Here is a 23135-nt window from a genome sequence, read left to right on the forward strand (position 1 = left end):
GTAGGGGCGTTTAGGTTTTTTAATGACTAGCACACCTCAGGCCAACCTTTCTCATGGTTAAAAACTGTGATTTCACATTTCATGGAGCTGCATAATTGCCATCAAGTAAAAATCTCTGAGGGGATGGATGGTGGCTGGTGATTTATTTCACAGATTATAAATACGGTAAGATTGGAAAGGTGAGCAGGTACTGCAAATGCACCAGGACCCTTCAGCAGCTGTAATACGGGTCACAGCAGTGGTGGTAAACAGAGACTGGAAAGGGGCAACACTTTTACCCTGAAGAAAACCTCGTGCTTCTGATGTCAGGAATGTGAAACATGTGCCACTGCATGGTGAAAAATTGTAGGTTTGTATGAAAACATATGTGGTCTTTATCTTAAACCCCGAGTCCATCAAAGAGGAAGGGGGGAGATGTTCCTCTCTCATCCTTCTCCACTCCTTCCACAAATCAAATTCAAAGGGAGTTGCCACTTAGTAGTTTAGATAAATGCAATCCTGCTGGATTCAGTGACCCTGCAGCAGTTTACCCTAAAAAAGGAGTACTAAAAAATCTCTTTTTGACTAAATATAAGCTGTTGACATGTTAAAGCTGCAGGATTTTCCACATGAATTTATGTTACTTTTATTGTATGGATGTTTCTCTGGCCATATTAATCAAATACTGTTCTCACAGTGACAGGAAGGTTCCTGTTACACTTTTGTGTTGGATGTCAATACTTTTCTCAAAGTATTTTCTGACTCACTGTATTCATTATTCTTGCAAAGAAACAGTATGTTGCTTTGTTGTGAGTTAATGCCGTTCACCTTTGTATGGGAGTGAGAAAAGAGGAATGGTTCTCGGCTGGGTGTTTAACTAATGATTTTCAAATCTTATGTAGGTGTTTCTACCTTTCAGTTAATCCATCAATCAAGGGCAAGCTAGCTTGGGCATAATTTAAAGTATTGTCAGGACAATATTTCAGATTTTTTAAAATCCAAGCAATGTATTATTTTACTGCAGGTCTCCGCAGGTTCTTATGGAAACTGAAAATATGTATCCCTGAAGACATCTCTGGTGGCGTCTATAGTAAAAGCACAATAAACCTTTAAAGAACCACAATTTTTAACTCATGTTAAAAAAAAAATCTGTTGGGATGATAGGAGGGACACATTGCCTGTGCCACCTTACTGTGCCACCAGTAGATTTCTTAGAGCATTGAGAATGCGGCGCTGGTTAGCTTCAGCTAAGAGCTTTGAATGTCAAAATTCAGGTCTTGACCATAAACCTTCTAGTATGTATTTAAGGCAGGCCCTTCTCAGAATGCTTGAATACACTGGAGGGAGCATTGGAGACGGGTTGTTTATATCCCAGCTGGCAATTCTTATGTTGTTTTCTTTGATGGTTCCTCACCATGTGATTTACTTCTCAGCCCAGGATCTTCTAATGTGCTTATAGAATCTCATTTACACAGTGTAAAAGAGGAGGAAACAGGAACATAATTTAAGGCTTACAGACCCAAATGTGACACTAATGAAGAGAGGCACGAGGGCTGAAGCTCTGGGAAGAGCTTATCTGTGCTGAGGTCTCAGGAGTGGATGCTGAGCTGAAGGCCTGTACCCGCCGCCGCCCGGGAGAGCAGGGGATGCTCACCATGTCTCCCGTGCTGCCCAGCACTCCGTTTGGTGGGGGACATGTTGCCCACTGAATTGTTCTCTGTCACGTTTTATTTACTTGGTGAAGTATAGATTTGATTAGTCATTGGTTTGATTTATTGCATTATAAAAATACGCATCTTTAAATAAGAATGGTTTTGCAAAGATGAGATCATTTCCTCTTTGCTTATGTTGTCTTGCACTTTTTTTTTTTCCCTCTGCATGTCTCTTTGGAGTCAGTGGGTCTGCTTGCGGAGTAAGGGTCTGTTAGACTAGATAAGGATAGTGGAATTCAGTCCCACTTGCAGGTACATTTATTATTGCACTAGAGTAAAGCTAGAAATGGAATACGGTTCCTCAGGGTTCAGTAGCTATGCCTAGTCTTTGTAAAATTATAAATAGCTCCTAATTAGATGAACGATAAATCAGGAAAATGATAAATACTTTCTAATAAGTCCTTTTCTCAGTGGGGGTTTACACAATAGGCTTAATTCTGAACATCTTAGGAATGTACAAAATCGTAATCAAAAGTGATGTATGTTTTTAAATCAAGAGTAAGCTGTGCAAATTACAGCTTACATTTGTTCATTGCAGTCATTGAATGAAGCAGAATAAAAAATAATAATTCTTGTTTCAATTTAATTTGTTCTGGCTACTTCAGGTTTCCCCCAGGGTGTATTTAGAAGAGGGAAGAGTCTGAAAATAATCTCCTGAATATTTTAAATATATTTTAAATATAATTCATTATGAAAGTTTATCCATGTGACACACTACATTCAGTAGTCTTGATGTAATAATTGTGTTGTTTGCAGCAAGAAAAAAAAAGTTTTTTGCATTCTAAGACAACATCACCTTTTTTTCTCCCCCAAAACTTTCTGAGGATATTTAGAAGTAAATAAATTGATCAGCAAATGACTTTCAAGGTGTTTGATATAGCCTCAGCAAAATTATTTGACTCTGAGGTGGCTGTATAAAGTATGAGATAAAGAAAATATTTCTTAATATAGAGTCAAGAAAGTGCAGTATTCAGCCTCTTTATTTTTTATTGATTTTTCTTTCCTCTCTTATAGGACATTAATGTATGTATCCTTGAAAACTACCCTGAATGTTCCAATCCCAGGTTATTTTACATCATACCTTATTTCTGTGGACAGCATCCAAGATGCAGGTAAATATATACAAGGTATCCCAATTTGTTCAGCAATAGCTGTTGCCAACATTTTGTCAGAAAATGGTAATAAAGAGGCAACGATTACTTGAAGTGCAAGAGAAAAGCACTGTACGGTACAACACAAGTACATAGTAGCGCTGTATGTGGTAACTATGTGCCTGTATTTTGCAGCAAGGAGGGTAATGCAAATATAGTGCTATTGTTTTTTCTTGATCTAATACTTGAATATTTCATCAAATTTGCATGTATTTATGTGGATTTTTTTCCTGTGTTGCCAGGGTGAGAATGGCAATGACCATATGTGCTCGCTACTCATTTTACCTGCACTGTAATTTTGTAATACATGTTTTAGCTCTGCTCAGATCCTCATATCAGGTCTATATATGAGGTATTGCAGGTTTATATGTCCATATAAGAAATAGTAATCAAGTTTAAAACTGTGTGAAGTGCAGCCTTCTGTTGCTGTAATTGAGCTAGCTCATTTTTAGTATGTCTATTTACACCATTCTCATATTGCTGTATTACTGATACTGCATAGTAAATTTTTCTGCAATAATATGCGAATAATTTAAAATACCTTCTTGTTTTCAAATACTTTTGTGTTGTTGGTCACAGCATGTTCTTTATTAGGTTTGTTCAATTTTAAGGCATTCTATTTATTTGTTCTTACCACTTCTCCATAGTGGAACAACTGCACATGTTTTCAAAAATTTCTTTCAAAAGCCATACTTTTTTGTAGCAGTAATAACAAGTGAAAATGTGTTCCTTGTTACATCTCAGTTTCGAAGTATCTTTGTTGTAAAATCCTGCTTTAATTGTTTGGCATAAGTGAAGCTATGATTAAGAAACAAAACAGATTCATGGCCTCATTTTCATTACACATTTTTTTTCTTAATATATTTTGGCCTGATTTGCAAATGCTTACGGTTGCACATTTAACTTGTGTGCATGAGTAATCCCATTAGCCGCAGTCACATACCTGAATAATTTCACAGCATATCTACGAGGTTCCCAAGCAGTATATTGCAGTACTGTTTTGTAGCTTGTTAAAGATCTGTCTCCTACCATGCCCTTGCACTTCCTTCAGCTACTTCTTAGTCTCAGAAGGAGCTGCAAGAAGAAGGCTCATAGGAGTTGTTAGGACACTCTGCTCTTCCAGAAAAGTGTACAGACAGTAGTAGGGAATGAAAAACCTGCTCCAAGTCTGCTCTAGTAGGAGTGTAAAGCAATGAGCTTTTCCACATGTTGTCAAAGGAACTTCTGACAAATGTTGCATAGCTTGCAATAGCTTAATGGGGTCAGAGAAGAGGTGTGATCTACAGCCACGCATCATGTGTGATGCAGATGTTCATCATACCAGCTGGACCCTGTGAAAGAGTTGATTTCCTTTAGTTTGGGATACTGGGATTATACCCCTAATCAATATGAATGCTGACTGATGCTCCCAGGACATAACTGATATGAGTTAGTCTAAGGAATTTAGGATTCATATGCTTGTCTAACCAAATTGTGCTTCCAGGAAACTGTGAGAGAAGCATAAAGATGTACTGGTGTCCTGCCAGCTTTTCCCACTGGGGGAAAGGAGAGAATAACCTTTCTTCAAATTTCTTCAAAACCAGTATCAGTCAGAGCAAACAAATGTGAATCCTGTATCAGAGCCGCAGGGCCGTCAGGGGTGATGGCAGGGAAAGGGAAGCTCACAGAGACTTCGGCAGAAGTTAGAATGAAGGACAAGATGGGAAACAGGCTGGTAGCCTCCTGTGGGGTATTCACTGGGTAACAGCAGACAGTGGTTGCTCGCAGTAGTTCTGATGTGGTTCAGGGACACCTCCACCCCTTAGAACCCTTCATCACCCAGGGCAGTTCTTCCTCTCATGAGACAAGTTGTGTTTCCCAGTTGAAATACAGGAGTTCACAAGTTTGAGCTTATAAATAGCTTGGCAAAAGACAACTTCAGAACAGACGACTTCCACACAGTGATTAACCTGCCTTTAATGCAGTCATGTTGTTACATGCCAAACCGATCTAGGTGTTGTGCGGAAAAGCTCAGTAAGCCACTCAGGTTTGGTGGGGGCGGTTTATGTCCTGTTGGAAGTATAGCACTGAATATTTGTTGATTCACTTGTCTGCTTGTATTGAATGTATGAAGTAAATGCATATTCAAACTTCTCTTTTTTTCCCTCTTCTCCCTCTCTCCTTCCATTAATTTCATACAGGGAGCCTGGTGAATGGGCCCTTGAAAGAGCAAAACTGAACGTTAATGAAAATTTTCTGCTTGTGGGCATTCTGGAGGAGTTGGAGGATGTGCTGCTTTTATTAGAAAGATTCTTACCTCATTATTTCAAGGATGTGCTTAGCATCTACAAAAATCCAGGTAACTTTTTCCATTAAAAAGCTACTCTTACAGGAACTTTGGCAAAATCTGCACAGCCGCTGAAAGGTAGGTGTTTATGTCTTGTTCATTCAATGAAGATATTTATCTCCCTTTTAGGGAGCAGATTTGATTGATGGGGAAGGGTACATATTCTGTTTTTATTCTTAATGTTACCGCGTGGTTTTCATGCCTGGGCAAGCACTTGGTGTTCCAGTGATCTTGCCGCATGCCAGAAAGCTTCCTGTTTACCACTGGAGTGGCTTTTTCTTTTAGTGCTGTCGTAACTCAGCTCTCAAACAATACTGTCAAAATACTCTTCAAATGGTGTCAGCAATAAGTAAACCTTCAAGAAGTGGTTTGGGGAGCTGGACACTTTGGAGATTCTCTAGTTCCAGGATATATATTTTCTCTCAACCTTGACTAAGATTTGAAATTAAATGAACCTTCCATTAAACTGAGTTTAGGTAAAGTACAAATAAGAACATGTATTTACAGCACTTTTAAGTACAAAGCATGCTAAGGAAAAAGACTTAAGAGACTGCAGTAGAGAAATGAAAACAGAGAGCACTTAATCTACCCCTTAATTTGCACCCTACCGTCAGTCTGAAAGGGTTCTCTCTTCTCTGCATCAGTCTATCCCTCCCAAACCCATTTATTGCTAACTTCTTTAGAAGGCAGCCTTGTCCTATGCCTAAACCAAGAAATACGATGCTTCTGTGGGGCTGTGCATGTCATTCTGGCAGAACTGATTTCCTGCTTACATTTGGCTGGGCCATCAACATCGTATGAACCAGGGAGGGATACAGCTTTCCTTCTTGCTTCGTGACCCACATTCATGTCAGTGTGACTTGCCTACAGCCGGTGAAGTGTGTGTTTTCTACAAAGTGTGTATTAAAAACCCTTGGATCAAAGATTGCATTTTGTTTGTAATGCAGCTGATGGCTGGCTTTTGACTGAGAGCATCTATCACACTAATCAGTCACTTCGGAGAAATTATGGGTTTTTGTCCGTAACTAGGAGTTATGGGTGACTGCACCAAACCCTGCTTCCAGGATTCATCTTTGAAAATTTTATATTTAGGAATTATGCTTACATTCCAGGGAAATTGTGGCATTCCTCCTCTGACATGACTTCACTGGGTCGTTATCTGCTATATCCAGCCATAGAGCTATTTTGCTCAATAACAGATGTAAGGAAGGCATGGTATGGTATTGACATGAGAGCAGTGCCCAGTTTAGAATCAGTTACTTCTCTTTTCTTTGTAAAGTAAAAAATAAGAGAACTTATGGTTGTGTTAGGTGGAAGTCTTCCTAAGAGTTTGCATAATTTAGTCTCCAAGATTTTCTCATGGAGATGTTAGATGAGAGGGAGGCAGGGTGTCAATAGAAGGATGCTGTCTTGGCAATGAGCAGACTTTTCTTTGGGAATTTATAGGACTTCCTCAGCTGTTCTGTGTACCATAGATTTTCACTTCTCTAACACTGGGGGAAGCTAACAAACAGCACGCAGCATCTCAATTTTCATCAAGGTTCCCTACAAATGGTCAGTTGTAAAATAAGCGATCTCCCAGAAGTGCCGCATAATCTTTCTCTTCTCTGTGTATATTCTAGTACCTGGGAGATTTGATCCCCTGTTTCAGGACAGTGGTTTCATCTTGGATTTCATATATAAAACTGGTCTTGTGTCATGTCTTTCCTTCAGTATTTCCCATGTGGGTTAAACTTCTGTTTTATTTTTCCCATTCAGTTATTGACAAGGAAGGGCAGAAAGGAAACAGTTTCCTTGTGTTAACTCTCTTCTCTGCTTCTTCATACGTTTGGAGATTTTTCCAATGATAATTATTTTCAGGTTATTTCTGGGTTGGTGCTAATGCTTACAAAAACTTAACGGAATCAGCCAAAAAGAAGATAAAATCCAAGTACTGTGTAAGAAATCCTACATTGTTCTACTCAAGGCACCTTAGACCTGATCTGCAACACCCTCTGCTGTTGCATCATGAAGTACTGGGAAGAAGAGAGGTTATTGTGCCCAGCTGTGTGGTGATCCCACAAAGCAGCAGATACTTGGCGCCAAAACCGACCTTTTGTTGCAACTAATACTTGCAGATTAAATCTATACAATTTACAGTTTTGTCTGCTGACCCGCTGCTCCACTCGAGATACTCTTACAGCAGTCTTTCCTCTTTTTGTGTAAAGTAGATAAAGCTTTGCCAGAACTTATCTTTTGTCAGTTGAAGATACCGAGATGGGAAAAACACAGTGAAGGACTGTGTGCAGAAAGGTGATTTGCTTCCAGGTCAGTGAACTTCTGCACCAGGGTCCACTGCAATAAGCAATTCTGGATTAGCCACAGTTCACAAACTGTATTTATAGAGCTGCTTTGAAGCAGAAAGTAACTGAAGGCAATTTCCATCCACTGATGCTTTAGTGATTACGTAGATGAGAAAGCAGAGTAGGAAACTGGTGATTGCTGTCCCACCAACCTCATAATCTAAACCAAATTAAAAGCACCTACATCTTGCTATAGGGAACAAACTGCTGGATGTTATTAAACCCATAAAATCACGTGCACATTTAAGATATGTCTGCAGGACTTTGGGAATAAACCCCTTCTTCTTCACAAAGTTGGGACCCTCCTCCTCCCTCATTACAGGTTCTTTGGGTGGTCACCAGATCACTACAGCTCCCATCCAATCAAACTTGTTATTATTGGGAGCTTTCTGTATAGGTCGATACTAACAGAAGTCAGAATATCTGGAAACTTTTTCTCATCTCTTTTTCTTTTAACCATGCAAGCCATATTCAAGCTTCTTTGTTTTTTCTATATCTGTAGTGAAATTTCTCACCTGACACAGCATGTAACAACATTTATTAAGGAAGACTTGCTCAGCGTCCTCCTAGCTGGAAAACAAAAGACTGTAGCCTTTTTACCTTCAAAAATACTTTGCTGCTACTGTTCAGAAGCAAAAAGACAGTAAAACTGTGGCTGTTTTGATCAGATAAATAGTGAGTGTTTACATCAGAGAACAGAGAAATGTGAATACAGGTGTCTGTATATGTAAGGACACAGATAACTGCTTAATGCAATAGGACTTGAGTGCTTTGTTGGTGATGCTACTGATTTGTTTTACATAAGCTGGCAGAAAGAAACTGTGAAGAAAAGGTAAAATATAAAAAAATCAAGAGAGTGAAATGCAGTTGACTTGTTCAGACATTATCACTAACAGCTGGGTTTTGAGATTTTTTAATATCTTTTCCTTGCCAGCTGCTGTGTATTTGTTCCGTACTGGCTCTTTTTTTTTCTTTTTGGTAGTGTCACATTTTGAAATGCACGCCAGTTTTTCTCAAATTTTGTGAGTTTAAAAATGCTGATAGTTCTGTATGACAGGAAAGTTTAGTGTCAAAGGAGACTAGGAGGATAATTTTCTTCATTGCATTAACAAAAATGTTGCCTTCAGCTATTCCATATGCCAAATGTTTTGACTTGTGCATTTTATAACAGTGAACAACAAAATGTGAAAGCTCTTTGTCATTCTAAAGTTTTCATTGGAACCAATCTGGTTTTATCTCATAGAATACTGTAGAGCTACAGGCTTCCTGCTTTTCTCCTTTTCCACTCTCCCTTGAAAATAAGTATTTTCTCTAATGTTAGTACCAAGTCAAGAATTGCAAAAGGACTCTTTTTCGATGTCTGTCTTGTCCAAAGTGACAAGCTGTTCCTGCCCTGACAGCTATAACTGCCTTTGACAAGGGATCAAAAGGAGTGGGGGTGGAGGGTGGAGGGTGGCAGACAGATTGTGGAATAGATAGATGGATTGATAGATGGGTAGAATATTTAAAAAAATAAAGTATTACTAGAATTCTTTGCTAACACATTAAAATTTGCTTGAAGTTTTGTCTCTTTAGGTTTTTCCACAGCATTAGAGCAAATTGCAGAGCCCTAAGTTATCAACATTTTTAAGTATTCCTTAACTCTTTGAAAGGCCTGTAATAGTTATAGCATAACTTTACATGTAAAATCTCTCCTCCTTCTCAGGAGTACAACTGAAGGAAAAATAATTGGTCAGTCCTGTTAATTTTTCCTGGCTATAGCTCACTTCCGTAGCCTGGCTGGTAGCCAGAACACGGAGAATACTTACATGATTTCTTTTGAAATGGGCACGTGTGGGTTTTCTTATCTTTGGTGAGTTTAAGAGGCAGAAAATGCACACTGTAAACAGCAAAACAGAATTTTCTTCTGCCTTGTCAGCTTCTGTGGCATGGGGTAAAAGTTAACAGCATCTGGTGTAAAAGAATAAGTAATAAATTGGTTTTTATCACCTCAGAAATAGCCCATATCCTCTTGCCTTTCTGCAGGAGTTCATAAATTTTCTTGGCACCAGAAACCCTATAAAAACACTTCTTCCCAATACCAGAAAAAAAAAAAATCTTTGTTTCCTGAAAGTTACATTTTGCGTCGATCTTACTCTAAAGCAAGAAGACTGACTTTAAGCTTTTCAAACAGTGCATTTTACTGAGTGCAATGAAATTACTCATGCTGTCAGCTGGAAGAAAATGTATTGTTCAGGTAAACTGTAAAATGTGCTTTTTCTGAAAATGCAACAAAAATGTGATTCTCCTTAGGAATCATGTTTACAGGGAATATTTTATACTGTGGTAGTAATATTATCCCGGGTAATATAAACCTGCTGATTTTTTAAATCTATTCTATTCATGAATGCTAGCGACACAGTCTTGACATTTTCTATTTATAAGCTTTCCCTTCTCTTTAAACCCAGTAAGGAGGGAGGTGCTGCCGTTTGTCCTTACTGCAAGGCTGAGGTCCTGTGAGGCAGATGATGAAGCCTTTTTTGGTAGAGTTAGGAAAATGGTGGGATCAGCCGCAGAAGTCTGTGCACCGTGCTGCAGACCACTCCTGTGCCAGGGCAGCGCTGACAGTGGGGCATGCCTTCACATCGTTCCTGTGCTAGAAGTGGAAAAAAGCACTTTCCCCCTCCATGTCAAAATAAAACTCTTTGCAAGTGGATAAGGCTAAGAGGGGCTTTCCTTTCTTTCTTTTCTTTTCTCTTCCAGGCCATCACTTTGTTAGCAGTGCTCCCTATAGTCTGATACGTTTAGTAACAAGTTCTTGTGGCAGCCTTTCTGCCAACCCTGTTCTTGGGCTGCTCTGGCAAGATTTGGATGCTGTGCATTTGGAAATGTTCAAGAACTGAGGGTCATTGCTGGAAAAGTTGCTGTGGTATGAAGAAAGCAAAGGGAGGGCTGGAAGATCCCACTGCTCTTTTTTTCCATCTGAGAAACTGGAATAGAGGATGTCTTTGCAGGCACAACCTCCAAGAGCAAAAACTCTGGGTAGGAAATTTTGAAAGAAGTCTGATAGAAGGAGGCAGTGCATTTTGTGCAGTGTCCTTAAATCATGGTCATCTTATATTCTGCCTTTGTTCAGCACAAAATGAAAGGAATGAAAAAAACAGGGTGAGTGATCTGCAGCTTCTAATACTCTGCCTGCTTCTCGTGAGCTGTACTTCCTGGAGAGAGTTGGGACTGGTATGTGGAAAGGGAATATATTGGCTCATCTCTTGTGCACAAATGAACAACCCTTCTCTGTCCTACAAGCATCTGTATTCTTGATGGGCAAATAAAAGCTGCTTGGATTAGACTCTGTTTAAATGCTGAGATTTTTGTTTTGCATCACTTCTTTGCATCTGCTACTTGCTTAAAACAGAAATTGGGAAAACTTTGACCATGTTCAAATGCTCAAAAACTTCGGAGACTCCAAATATGCAGTCTTTTCTTTTGCCTATGTGCTTTCCCTAAATAATACTCTCAAGAGGAATCACTGTGTGAAAGTTTTCTACAGAAGAGGAAAATACTAAATTTTGTGTGGAGTTAAAACGTGAGGTTGGACTTAAATGTGTGACTTAAAAATTTTTGTCCAGAAGGTGGTGTAATCTCCCTGTTTGTTCAGGACCTTCAGGGGACTTGAACATCATGCCAGTGGTAATAGCACATGTGAATTTACATTCTGCCTGGGTGGCGTTCTCTTTTTTTTATCACCCAACATCCTGTTCTGAAAATAGAAAATAAAAATAGGAAATGTGAACAAACCATTCCTTTCTTCTCCCTCTGAAGTCTGAACTTTCAAAACTACATAGAACACTCTAAAACAATGTGTATGTTAAAGCGGGCGGTTCAAGCTCTATAAAGAGTGCTTAATTGCATTTTTCTTTCTTGTAAAACAAATTCCCAGTTCTCTGCATGCAAGAGAGGCAGGGAAAGAGGAAAAGTCACAGTGCATATCCCCAAGGATGTTTGTTCCCAGTTAGGTTGATAGCATCTAGGACATTCTGCACAACTAATCTGCTCTTTGGTTTCTTTTGTAAACCTGAATGTAGTATCAAAAGTTGTAGATAAATTATTTAGCTCGTTAGCCATGAAAATACAAGGTTTGGAGAGCAGGGTCCAAAACAGACTGCCTGATCTGGGATGCCTTGAAGTTAGTGGATGCACCAGTCAGTGATAAGCACAAACAGTGGAAATATCCTTTCTTTTCCCAATTCCATAAAAGGAAAATATGATGTTTTCTATCTTTCAGAGGTTTCAAATCCCATTGTGAATAAAGTAAACAGTTTTAAGAATAGGAGCTCTTGCAAGGATTTGAGCACTTCTGGCTTTCTAATGACTGTGTTTTTCAAAAGATCCATTTTGGAAGATTTGTTTCAGAAGCTAAACTTCTCTGTGGCAAGTTCTGCAGCAAAGATTGGCAGCTTATAACAGCTGTGGTTCTTGTCCTGCTTAGGAGGGTGAAGCCACTCCAGGCTATGTGTGTGTTGCATGAGAGGCGTAACTGTGGCACCGAAAGACTCATCCAAGATAGTATCAGTGTCATTGCTAAAATACGAGCAACAGTAAAGGTGCAGCAAGAGTTTGGCATGGCTTTGCAGGCCCACATGGAGCTTGTGTGCATCCAGGCTCAACTCCACCATATTTACTGTTCCCTGCTAGTGTATACTTGTTAGCTTGGAGTTAGTTCATATGTGCATGGTAATGCAGCAGAGCATTTGCCTATAAATACATCGTGGCCCAAAATGAATGGTACATTTTGAGACAAAAAGTGAGTTAGCTGACAGCCCGACATGACAGTGACGCTCACTGCAGATACATCTGCTCCCTGAGCTTACAGTGCAGGGAAGTACAATTTACAGGGCCATCTGCCAAACATACTACTGTGGCTCTGCTTTCTCCTAGAGTCGAGAGGAGTGGCTGACTTTGTAAGTACAGCATCACCAACTTAAATCAGGTGAGAAACAGACATATTTCATATCGACAGGTTGGGATGGTGGGCGTGGTTCATGAACTGGAGGAATGAGGAGGGCTGGTATTGATCCACAGTACCCCTGCCAAGGGCTTCTGGCATCGGAGGAGGTTGGCCCCCTTCCAGGTCTCACCACTGAATACAGCATAGAATGATACGGTTTCTCTGCTTGCCAGTTGCCATGCAAATTTTTGAGTCCTTATTTTAGGCTTGGATTTTCACAGGAGTTGAATTTGTAAAGGCTCTGCTCAGAATGAGCTGTAGTGGAAGGTGAAGGCCATGTTCCCTTAAATCATCCTTTGAAAAACCTAGATGAAATGTTTCTCTTCTACTGAAGCTTCTGGACACATGAGCTCGTAGACTGGCTCTGACAGCCGACAATGTAGTGTAGAGATAGGCCAGTAAGACAGACTTACTGAATCTTCCCTTTCTTTGTGCTATAATACATGTTGTATGTGTAGAACTTGTGCTCTGCAGTCTGCTACCTTTTCCCTATTCCTCTCCACCACCTTTTTCTCATTGCTCTTTCCCGTCAGCTGGCAGGGTCTTTACCTGAAGCCAAGCACACTTTTTTACATGCTGTTGTCTGAGCTGCTCCGTCATAAGCAGTTTCCCCTCTCTGAACTTCCAACATAATGCATTTATACCTGTAGGGTTATGAAGGCTGAGACCACCTACGGCATCATCTTCATCTTGTAGTTCAATTCCAAAAGACTTCAGCCTCCAGATTTTACATTTCATCCCACATCTTCATGGTGCTTGCATTGTTTCAATTTCCTTTTATTAGATCTATTGATGGGCAGTCTGGTTTTGGACTAAACCACACAGATGTAATTTCATACTTCGTTGCTGTAAAAACAAAACTTATTTGTGGTCTAAATCCCAAGAGGCCAGTCAGCCAAACCCTTGCATCCCACATATCTAGAGTTCATCTGGATCTTTCTTTGTGTCAGGGTATCATTTTGAAGGGTTGGTGCTGGTATCTTCCAAGCAAATGTTATGTTTATCTAATGAGCATATCAGTCATTAAAGGTGTTATGGTTTATAACAGTGCTGCTGCTGTTCATCTGGGGTTGATTCCCTGATGCATCTTTTTAATGTTTCCTGTTCCTAGTATGACAAAATAAAAAATGCATGGACAAGCAGCTTTGCTAAAGGTCTAGCACAGAGGGAAAGCTGCATTCAGATACAGCATTAGTTGTATCTCATAAATAATCCAGGGTCACTGATGACAAAACACCACAAACATTTTAATGACAGACAATTAAAGCTTGCAATGACAGTTCATTCCTTTTTGACCAACTTATTAAATAAAATCATAATGCTATTTTAATCAGTATCATTCCGGCTAAACCTCTGTTAACTGCTTCTGCTTTAAAAATAGCATTTCAATAAAAATTATAACGGATTATGCAAACTGCTTCTTTGACCTCTGTTCAGGCAACAGAAGGCATAGAGGAGGAGGCAGACAGCCATTAAATCCCAGGTAATAAGCCTACTTCTGTTCCCAGCTACAGTTCCAGTACATTTGCACAGGTCTTCATTTCACCTACATGGAAACTAGCAAGTTGCACAAGGTGTCTGAGGCTGGAATCTGAAAAAATTTTGTCAATCATGGGACCAAAGCAACTGAGAATTTAGCTCGATTATCATTGTCTGTTTTCAGGGTTAGTGTTTGGGCAAAAGCATCTTTTAACTGAAAACCAAGCACATTTGGCATTGAAGACACAGGAGCAGTGTGAAGCAGATCACAGAGCTGAGTATTCACTTTGCTTTTAGGAGCATAATAATATTTTCAGTCTTCAGAGAAAGCTATTGTATCTTTCCCTCAGACAAATTGTTAAGTCCTGCCCATTGTATCAGTGATAGAAGAGGCTACAGGTCAAACTGATTATTCTTATCCCTGAGGCATCTTGCAAGAGCAATGCGAGTACTGTGAGACAGTATCTGTGATGGTTCAGAAATGTTTTGAAAAATATTCAAGTTAAAGTAACTACAGAAAAGAGATGGAATTATAAAACCACTTTTACCTGTAATTTTTGTACACTAGAGACAAGCAGCCATTCCTAAGGAACTACTTGGGGGTTCACATAAACATTGCAATTTAAAATCAAGTTTTTACAGTGATACAAGTGAGCTGCTGTAAAATAATTAAATGCTGTAATAATTAAAATGAGGAAAACATGAAAGAGCATAAATTCTGACAAGTTAGGTGTGAAATTATAACAAGGCACTTTCTGGCATTCAGCTTGCTGAAGGCATTAAAGCTAATACCAAAAGGTTTTTTTCAACCACATCAGAACTTGGTGGCCCACCAGAGAGCTGGAAAGAGGGAGACAGTAGGTAGCTGGGAGGAGTGACAGGGAAGCATCCCCAGGGAAGAGACATCCCCAGAGTACATCTGTAAAGAGGCCAGTTTCTCCCAGAGAGCACAGTGCGTTGCACTCCAGGTCATCTTAAGACCACTAGTATTACTATTAGAAAAGAAGGGAAGGTATTACTAGAATAAATTCCAGCAAAGTGCAAAAGTTGGCCCTTGATTACGAAGTTATAAGAATTAAAATGAAGGAGATATATTAGCAATGTAGCTCTCAGCTGCTACACAGGAGTCCTTTTGGTATGTCTCCCAGCCATCACTCCTGAGGGGGTAATGTGCTCACTTGAGCATAGCTTCACACCATGCCTGTGCTCCTTCCTCCGAGCCCATTTGCTTTACCTGCCTTGGAGGCAGTTTGTGGTGCTGAAGAGCCAACCCCTCGCTCTTCCAAGAGTGAGTCTTTCTTGGAGTTTATGCTCCCTACTTCCTTTCCCATTTGGAATTTCCCAGCCTTTTTGATCTGGCCCTCTTGAAAACTTGCTCTCCCAAGAAGCTACAGCAAGAGAAGAGGGTTTTACTTAATTTGGCTAGGAAGATCCTTTTTTCTTCTTTTTCTCTGTTCTTGGAGTAGAAAGATGCAGTAAGAAACGGCATCCTCCCCTCTGCTGCTCATCTTCCCTGTCTCCTCCCTTTCTTTCAAATTGCATTCCCATTGTGTTCCTTAATTAGTATCTTTCCAGTTACGCTGCTTTTTTGATCTCCAACATTTGCACAGTTGTTACTGTGCTTTGTAAATCTCACCTTTTGAGCTGACTCATTCTGAATAACTTCAGTTACTTGCAGATGCCATCTATAATACAGGTAACAGATTTTCTGTTAGGGTGGCATATTTTTCTCCTCAGCTGTCTTTACTCCTTGGCAGCATCAGGAGTTCTGCTGCCAGAGCTAGTACTCACCAAGGATCTCTTTACTGAAACTGCCAACTCTGCGGTGTGTCCTGTCATTCAGTCAGCAGCTATATTGGAAGAATGGAAGGCAGTTAACATGGCTTCAAGCTTTTAAAGGGTTCCAATGGTCACCTGGACAGCAACGGATGAAATAATCCAATTTATGTACTGGTAGGGACTGTAATGAAGAATGGCATTAATGGACAGTTGGGAAAAGTCAGTATGGCGTTTGTAGAGCCCCACAAATCAACTAGTTCCTTGAAGGAGTTGACAGGTACAGGTGTGATTTTCAGCAGGATCTCTGTCCCAAAGCTCTTAAAAGGTGTCAGGCTGTGAGAAAGAATGTTCTCCCACAGGATTAAATTGGTTAAAGAGGTAGGCATTAATTGTTCCATAGTCTTCCCTTACTTTAAACAAGGAGGGGAGTCTTGCTCGGGGCTGTGCTCCAGCCTGGGATAAATGTTCTTTTAAAAAGATGAGACTGAGGCAAGAGAGGTCACTGTCAGTATGGAATTACCAGTAAGCAACAAGAGCAACGCTGAAGTGTTTTAGTAATCGTAACAAAGCAGTGTATTAAAATTCAGCTTGTGTGCAGTTGATGAGGTCTGTCCTCAGCACTCAGGACTGCAGCCTGCTGATGCTCTGGGTCCTGGTCTGTGTCCAGGTCGGTAGGAAGGTGCACAGATTTGTCAGATGGGTGCGTATTTTTTTATGCACAGGGAAGCAGTCCTCCACAGAAGAAATTCTTACGTGAAGCTAGATCAAGCCATGGCTGTTTTTTCCAGATGGCAGAAAATGATGACGCAGGATAGAAAAGCTAAATCCCAGCTAAATCTCAAGAGCAGCTGAAGGAAAGACGTTCACGTTTGAGGTGCTGCCCTAGCTGCAAAGCGGGGAGCTCATACAGCTGTGGTTCTGATCTACATTAAATCGTAGGTGATTCAGGAGCATCAGTATGTACTTGCTTTTGCTCCAATTTATCCATTCTCTTTCAAGTCCATGTTCTGGGTAGGCAAAAGGCATCAAGGATGACAGTGAAGCCAAACAGTAATTTTCTGTAGAAAGACCAGGCCTCATTTGCCAGCTAGACTTACCAGAAAAAAGAATGAAACTGTTGAGTTGGTCTCTGGTTTTCTAGCAGTGAGCAGCAGCTGTTTTGGTAGCAGTAGCAGCAGCTCATATAACAAATGTTTCATGATGAATGCAAACAAAAGCCAGCCCTGAAATTCCAGCTCCGCTATGTACGCATAAAATATAAAACCAGTTCAAAATAACATAATACTCAACTTAAGGGATTTTTCTCCCCCTCTAAATAAATTCCATATGAGCATTAGTGTTTAGTCTGCTTGGTTCTCCAGGGCTCACCCAGAAAACATTTTTATTATACAGGCTGAGGGCAAAAAGTGAGCATAAAAACAGACCAAGAAAAAAATACTTTTAAAAGAAGTGCACGTGCAAAGAGGTGTGTGGTTTGGGGGAAGGTTTTGAGAATACCAAACATGCTTACTGGATTGAAATTACTGCTGATGTTTGTGAGTTGGCTGAATTCACTTGCCTCCAAAATAGGTCTTGGAGGAATTCTTCATGCACCTCCATGCAATTTGGTTTCTGGAGATGGCTTGTGGTTTTAAAGACATCTACATGTGAGAAGACTGTTATGCCCTCTAGCATGAATGTCTTTCCAGATAGCTAGTGGGAGGATTTCTGGGGAATGCAAGCTGCTGATGAGTGCATACTCAGGGGAAATGAGGGTATTGGAGAGAAAGGAAAATATAATTGGAGACTCAGGAGAAAAAGAGCTATCCAGGGGGCAGTGCCTTAAATTGTTATCTTCCTCCAGTTGTTCAAGTTAAACAAGTAAAGCCAGCATTTACCCATCCCTCCCTGCTTTGCTGCTTGCTGAAAGTCTGGAGCAGCATCTGTTGCCTGCCCACACAAGCACTCCCACTCTGTTCTCAGGCCCTGAAATAGTCTCTCTTCACAATCAATTTTCTTTCCCCATGGCTTTCTTAGACTCCTCTGGTCAGAGTTCTCTGCAACTATGGGTTTAAACAGCTCTGTGCATCCACCATTGGAAGAAACTTTATTTCTTGTGTTCTACCAGATCAGCGATAAAACAATATACCCTATTCCTGTGCCTGTTGCAGTGTGATTCCATCTAATCCTTTTTGTGTAGTGAAAATCTTAAACCAGGTAATTGTAGCAGTCTGTCTTCTTCCATAGTGTTTCCTTCAACTGAGTTTTGGTGGGTCTGTGAAGTGGTGTTACTGTGTGATGCATTGCTGGCCTTAGGCTACCTGTGTGTACCTGTGAGGCGTTACGAGTATTACATCTTTGGTATTACAAAGCATGCAAATGCAGGGCTGAGAACAAAATCTGTATGCTCGTCTTGGTCTTTGCTCCTCTTGCTGCTTGTCTGCTTTGATGAATTACCAAACAAACAGCTACGCCATTTGATTTCTTGTTTTTTGTGGAGTGGAAGGGGTAAAAAGAGATGCATAAAGAGCACCGTTGAACCTAGAAAAAAAAACAACAGAGGAGAGAGGGGCTGGGTTTATTCTGTTGTTTACTTGTTTCTAGCCACAAAGAAGCACAACACAAGTTACTGGGAGAGCCCAGTGCCTGGTTGTGTTGGGCCTGTGTTGAGGGAAGACGTGGAGCACGCTGGCGTCGCTGCAGCAGAGTATCTGGTGTGTGCTTGCCTTGCAAGAAGCACATGTGTGCACAGTCTGGCCGGAGCCCCCGGTGCTTTGCAGAGCTGCACTCTCAGGGCTTGCGGGATGTTAGGAAGTTTGGAGGTTTATGGCTTGGGCAAGAGCATGTGCTTTTTCTGTTACATAAAATGAGAGTGCAGGGTTAATGTGTGGCTGATGTATAATATACATCTCCTGAAAGCTAGTGGAAATTGGATGTGACAGGAATGAGAGTGTAGCCAAAGCAAATTTATTTAAAATGTTGAATGAAAATATTCGTAGAAAACTCCGTTTTAACCTAAATACCACTAAATATTTTGCTGGACGTTGAAGTCTTATTTTTATTTTTTAAGTTTTTTTCCACTTCTCCGCTGTCCCTGTAAGTGCTCTGCCAATTTCGCAGTAGCTGTGACTGATCTTTGAAGGGTCTTCAGGCAGCTGACAAACCTGATTTACTTCACTGGGTATTGACACTACTTAATGTCAGATGCTTAAATTATGTACCAGGGAAACTGAACTCTCTGCATGATCAGTGAAGAGAAGTAAATGGCTGTTTATCTCTCTGGGGGATTGTTTGATGCCCTGAGTGGCTGCCTGGAGTTCAGCGGAGTATTTCTCACTCGTGCTCTGTACCAGTGTACAGTTGGGTAGAGACGGATGCTGCCAAGGAGCTGGTATGCAGTAATTGTTTGTAGGAGCAAGGATGAAGTATGCATATAAAACCAAAATTTATATCATGCCGCCTTAGTGCCCTCCTTGTCTATCCAACAGATAGATCTGTGCATCGAGTGCTATTTGAGCCAAGCTTTTGGTGGAATTTTGGGGGGCTTTTTTGTGGGCTTTGTTTGGAGCTTTTTTAGCACCCTTGGTAGTTTCTTCTCTTGCAGTGTTTCCGAGAGCAAAGTCTATGACCTAGTTCCCTGTGGGGCAGAGAAACGCAGGAGAAGCCCAGGATTTCCTTGCCAAGAGCAAAGAAGACAAATGAAGAGGAAGATCTATTCTGGTAAACTCTGAAGAAACCTCTGCGTGGTGACCAAAGCAGCTGCTAGAACAGTGCTTAGCATGAATGAACTGCAGAAGGCAGGAAACCGGAAGAAGGAGTTGGATAGTAAAACTATGAAGGGTTCTTGAATAGGGTGAAGCATAGCAGGACCAGCTGGGGCGGGGATGATGGTCAAACCAACCTGCTCAGGTGTTCGGCAGCAAGGTAATTTCACCAGTTGCTTCGTCCATGTTCTCTCCAAGGTTTTTTGGATACAGCACATGAGATGCATCTCTGGTCTTGCGCTGTCCGCAGCTTCTGTTGCAGTTGGAGGAGTCCTCAATCTGTTTTTCTGCACTGAATCCTAGTTCATAGGGACTAGCGTCTGTCCAGTTTCACCATAAAGGTATCAGGTAATAGAGTTTTCCGCATCTTCCTTAGGGTTATTATTTCAGGAATTGTTGATCTCTCAGGTGTGGAGGTTTTATTCCCCTCTAGATTCTTACCCTATCCATTCCCATTCTTAATTTACTTAAGTGGTAAATTCAGTGGTAAATTTTGAGTGCTTGTGATGGCAATTAAAAACCATTAAAAGACAGGGTATAATCTGGGAATCGTGGATGCCAAACAGCATTTTGAAGAGGTCATGATCTTCCCTGGTTACAGGTACTTGGTTTAGCCCATGATTTTGTGTGTCAAACCAATTGATTTTCTTCAATGGCCAGGTGAGGTGCTTAGTATGAAGAATGTACACTCATTTTGAGCACAATGAAACAGATTTCTCTTGTTAAGATTATTTTGTTTTGTTTGCAAATGACAAATTGTTCTTTCCAGTCAGCATTGTGAAAAAGGGTGAGATGAGTGCTGCTGGTGCCCAAGCCCTGGAAAGAAAGACATTATCCTGATAGATGTGTGTATATATATATGCACACACACATATATAAAAACATCCTGATATATATATATATACGTCTTGATATACCAAGAACAGCAAGAAGGGACTGCAAGCCCTTTTTGTAGTCAACAGTTTTCACCTCTTATTAGCAGAAAATAACAGGAACAAATTGCAGCTTGTACAGCTTTGCTGGTTTGGTGCAGATATGCCAATGCAGGTGGCTGATTGCAAGAAACCTCAGTCTGTCGTCTTATACTTCAGCAAACAGCTTACCAAAAATGTTAACCCAGTTCATCCAGAATTTTCACTAGCAGAAGAGCAGTGAAATTGCAAAGCACATTTATCTGTATAATGAAATTGAACGTTTGCTTGGCATTGTCTTCTGCTGCTGGTAGAATATGGTCTGAGGTCCCTGGCAGGCTCCAATACTTTGCAGAACACATTATTTAGCCTATTTTAAGGGCAGACTCACCACTTAGCTAAAGGTTCTGCTTTGAATCGCTAAAAATTATTTTCCTTGGTGGATGTTTTTGCAAGCTACTTGTAGAAATCAATGGTTTGAGCTCCTGCTTAATTCAGCTATTCAGTTCACAGGCTGCTTCTGTTATCCTTCCAGACCACATCTTGGTGTACATCCCACTTGTGCTACAGGTTTTGTTTTTAACAGAAATAGAAAGTTAGCGCATAGACAACTTTGTATCTCATGTGCAGCAAGGGAAATTCTCCAAGTCCCAACACATCTTTTCATATTGTATACACATGTGTGAATAATTTTGTGAAGAAATGGCACATGATACGTTGGTATATTTTATTAGCAATTGGCAATGCCAGACCAACATTTTGATTTCAAAGTGATGGCAGAACTTACACAGATTGCCACTGAAATCAAAGGACAAATCTAGCAGCACATCCCTGTTTCTAAGTCTTAGCAGACAGACTGGTTAATTGAAGGAAAAAGAGATACAACAAAAGTATTTTGATAAACAGATGTCACCCACTTTAAAGTGTGGAATCTCAGTTTAATCTTTCCCATGCTACATAAATAGTCCCTTCACTTCCTTCAGCCTTGTGGTTTTTCATCCTGCTGTTATTCAGACCAAATGAAGAAAAAAGAAAAAGAAAAAAAAAAAAGTAGTTATATTTATGAGGATTCTATATTTGCTCAGTTTAAGGGTTTTCATTTCTTCAATAAATGCTCTGGGAATATGCCAGAAATGCTGTCAACCACTGTGGCAAGCAGATGGATGAAGTTTCAGCTGAATGTGAGGTGCCCAGGTTACCGTGTTTAGAAACTGTTGACTGTAGTCACTGGCCACATCAGAGTAGCCTGTGAGGAATGTATTTTTAAAGAGCTTGGAGTCAGAATTTCATATCTCTAGTACCCACAGTTTTACATGAGAACTTGGACTCCATCTAGATCTGTATATTTAGCACTAAGACAAAACCTGATTGCATGCATTGGTCTCCCAGCAAGTGCTGAGCCTAGGTCAGAACATGCACCTTAGGGCCCTTCTGCCATGTGTAAGTCCATATACACATCCAACGCGATAGGTGTCCCTTCTACATATGCCAGGCCTCCCAGAGATTAATTTTTCATTTTTTGGACAGGCCTTTACAAAGCTCCCTTGATTATTTTTTTTGCATTGTTTTCTGTTACTGTGGAAACCCTGAATATGTACCATTCTCTCAGATAGCTGCTTCATCATGTTTTTAATCATGTTTTCCACAGAATTTTATTAAAATATTCTGGGTTTTTTAGAAAAAATAATATATTCAGTGGTGTCTGCAGATTTTAAAAAGCCAATCATTTATGGTTTCAGGATTTCTTTGAACCATTAGGCAGGAGTGAAATTTAGGCATATATTCTTCTGGTAAACTTAGTAAATGGAATAGTATTTCATAGATTCAGAATCAGGTTCGTTGTTTTGAGGAATATCTGTTGAAGTTGGGCACTGAAATGTTAACTCTTGGTTCTTAATGGTATTTTCTGTGTTACGTTACCAGGTAAGTTAAATTTACTTATAGGTTTCCCTCTTGCTTTTAGAATTAGACTATGAAGTTGAAAAAAAGTCTTGCGCTGAATTGCCTTTTTTGTTAAAGTAAAAGAAACAGTCTCAGTGTGTGCTTTGACACAACAGTTCAAATCTGTGGTAAAGGCACATAGGTTGTCATTTACTTCTGATTCTTAAATATGAAAAAAGTTAAAATTAGTTACATTGTATGGCTTTTTAACCACAAATTACAGCATTTTCCATTAATTGTTTGCAGCTCTAATCATACCATCTCAAAAAGCATCTGACAGAAAAAGTGCAAAGCTGGGGTCAGCCCACCACAACAGGGTTTCTCTCTTTATCTTGACGAAATTCAGTGTTGCATGTTTTCTGAATAATGTCAGGGGGCTTTCTTTTGCCACTCCTGAAGATCACAATGTAAAAAATCATAATGTTCTTCAACAAAAGCCTGGTTTGTTGCAGGTTTAGTGCTCGTTTTAATATCCTCACTCCCTCCCAAAATTTGTTTTCTTGAAGAGCTCTTCCTAATTGCTATCGCATCCTTCCAGGTTTCTATCCCATTTTATCCTCCTTCAGAGGTATTAATGTTGATGTATGCCCATAAATACTGAAATGGAAAGAGGGAGGGTTTTGTGCGGTATAACCTGGAAGCATGGTAGTCATTATGCTAGGGCTAGTAGTGTCATTAAATCAAAACAATGCAGTTATCCTGGAAGCTTTGATACTAGCCAGTCTCTCTAACACTGGAATGAAACTACTAATTGAGACACTGCAGACATAAGACAATTTGCAGGA

General features: G+C 40.2%; 1 protein-coding gene across 1 annotated transcript in view; it reads left to right on the forward strand.

The window, feature by feature from the left end:
- Positions 1-23135, forward strand: part of UST (uronyl 2-sulfotransferase) — a 166294-nt gene that overhangs the window by 128904 nt on the left and 14255 nt on the right. Inside the window, exons 6-7 of the mRNA XM_040598992.1 lie at positions 2706-2803; positions 5023-5180. Of these exons, the coding sequence (XP_040454926.1) occupies positions 2706-2803; positions 5023-5180 (256 nt within the window). The remainder of the gene's footprint in view (positions 1-2705; positions 2804-5022; positions 5181-23135) is intronic.

Source organism: Falco naumanni, chromosome 6 (assembly GCF_017639655.2).
Source record: "Falco naumanni isolate bFalNau1 chromosome 6, bFalNau1.pat, whole genome shotgun sequence".
NCBI lineage: Eukaryota > Metazoa > Chordata > Aves > Falconiformes > Falconidae > Falco > Falco naumanni.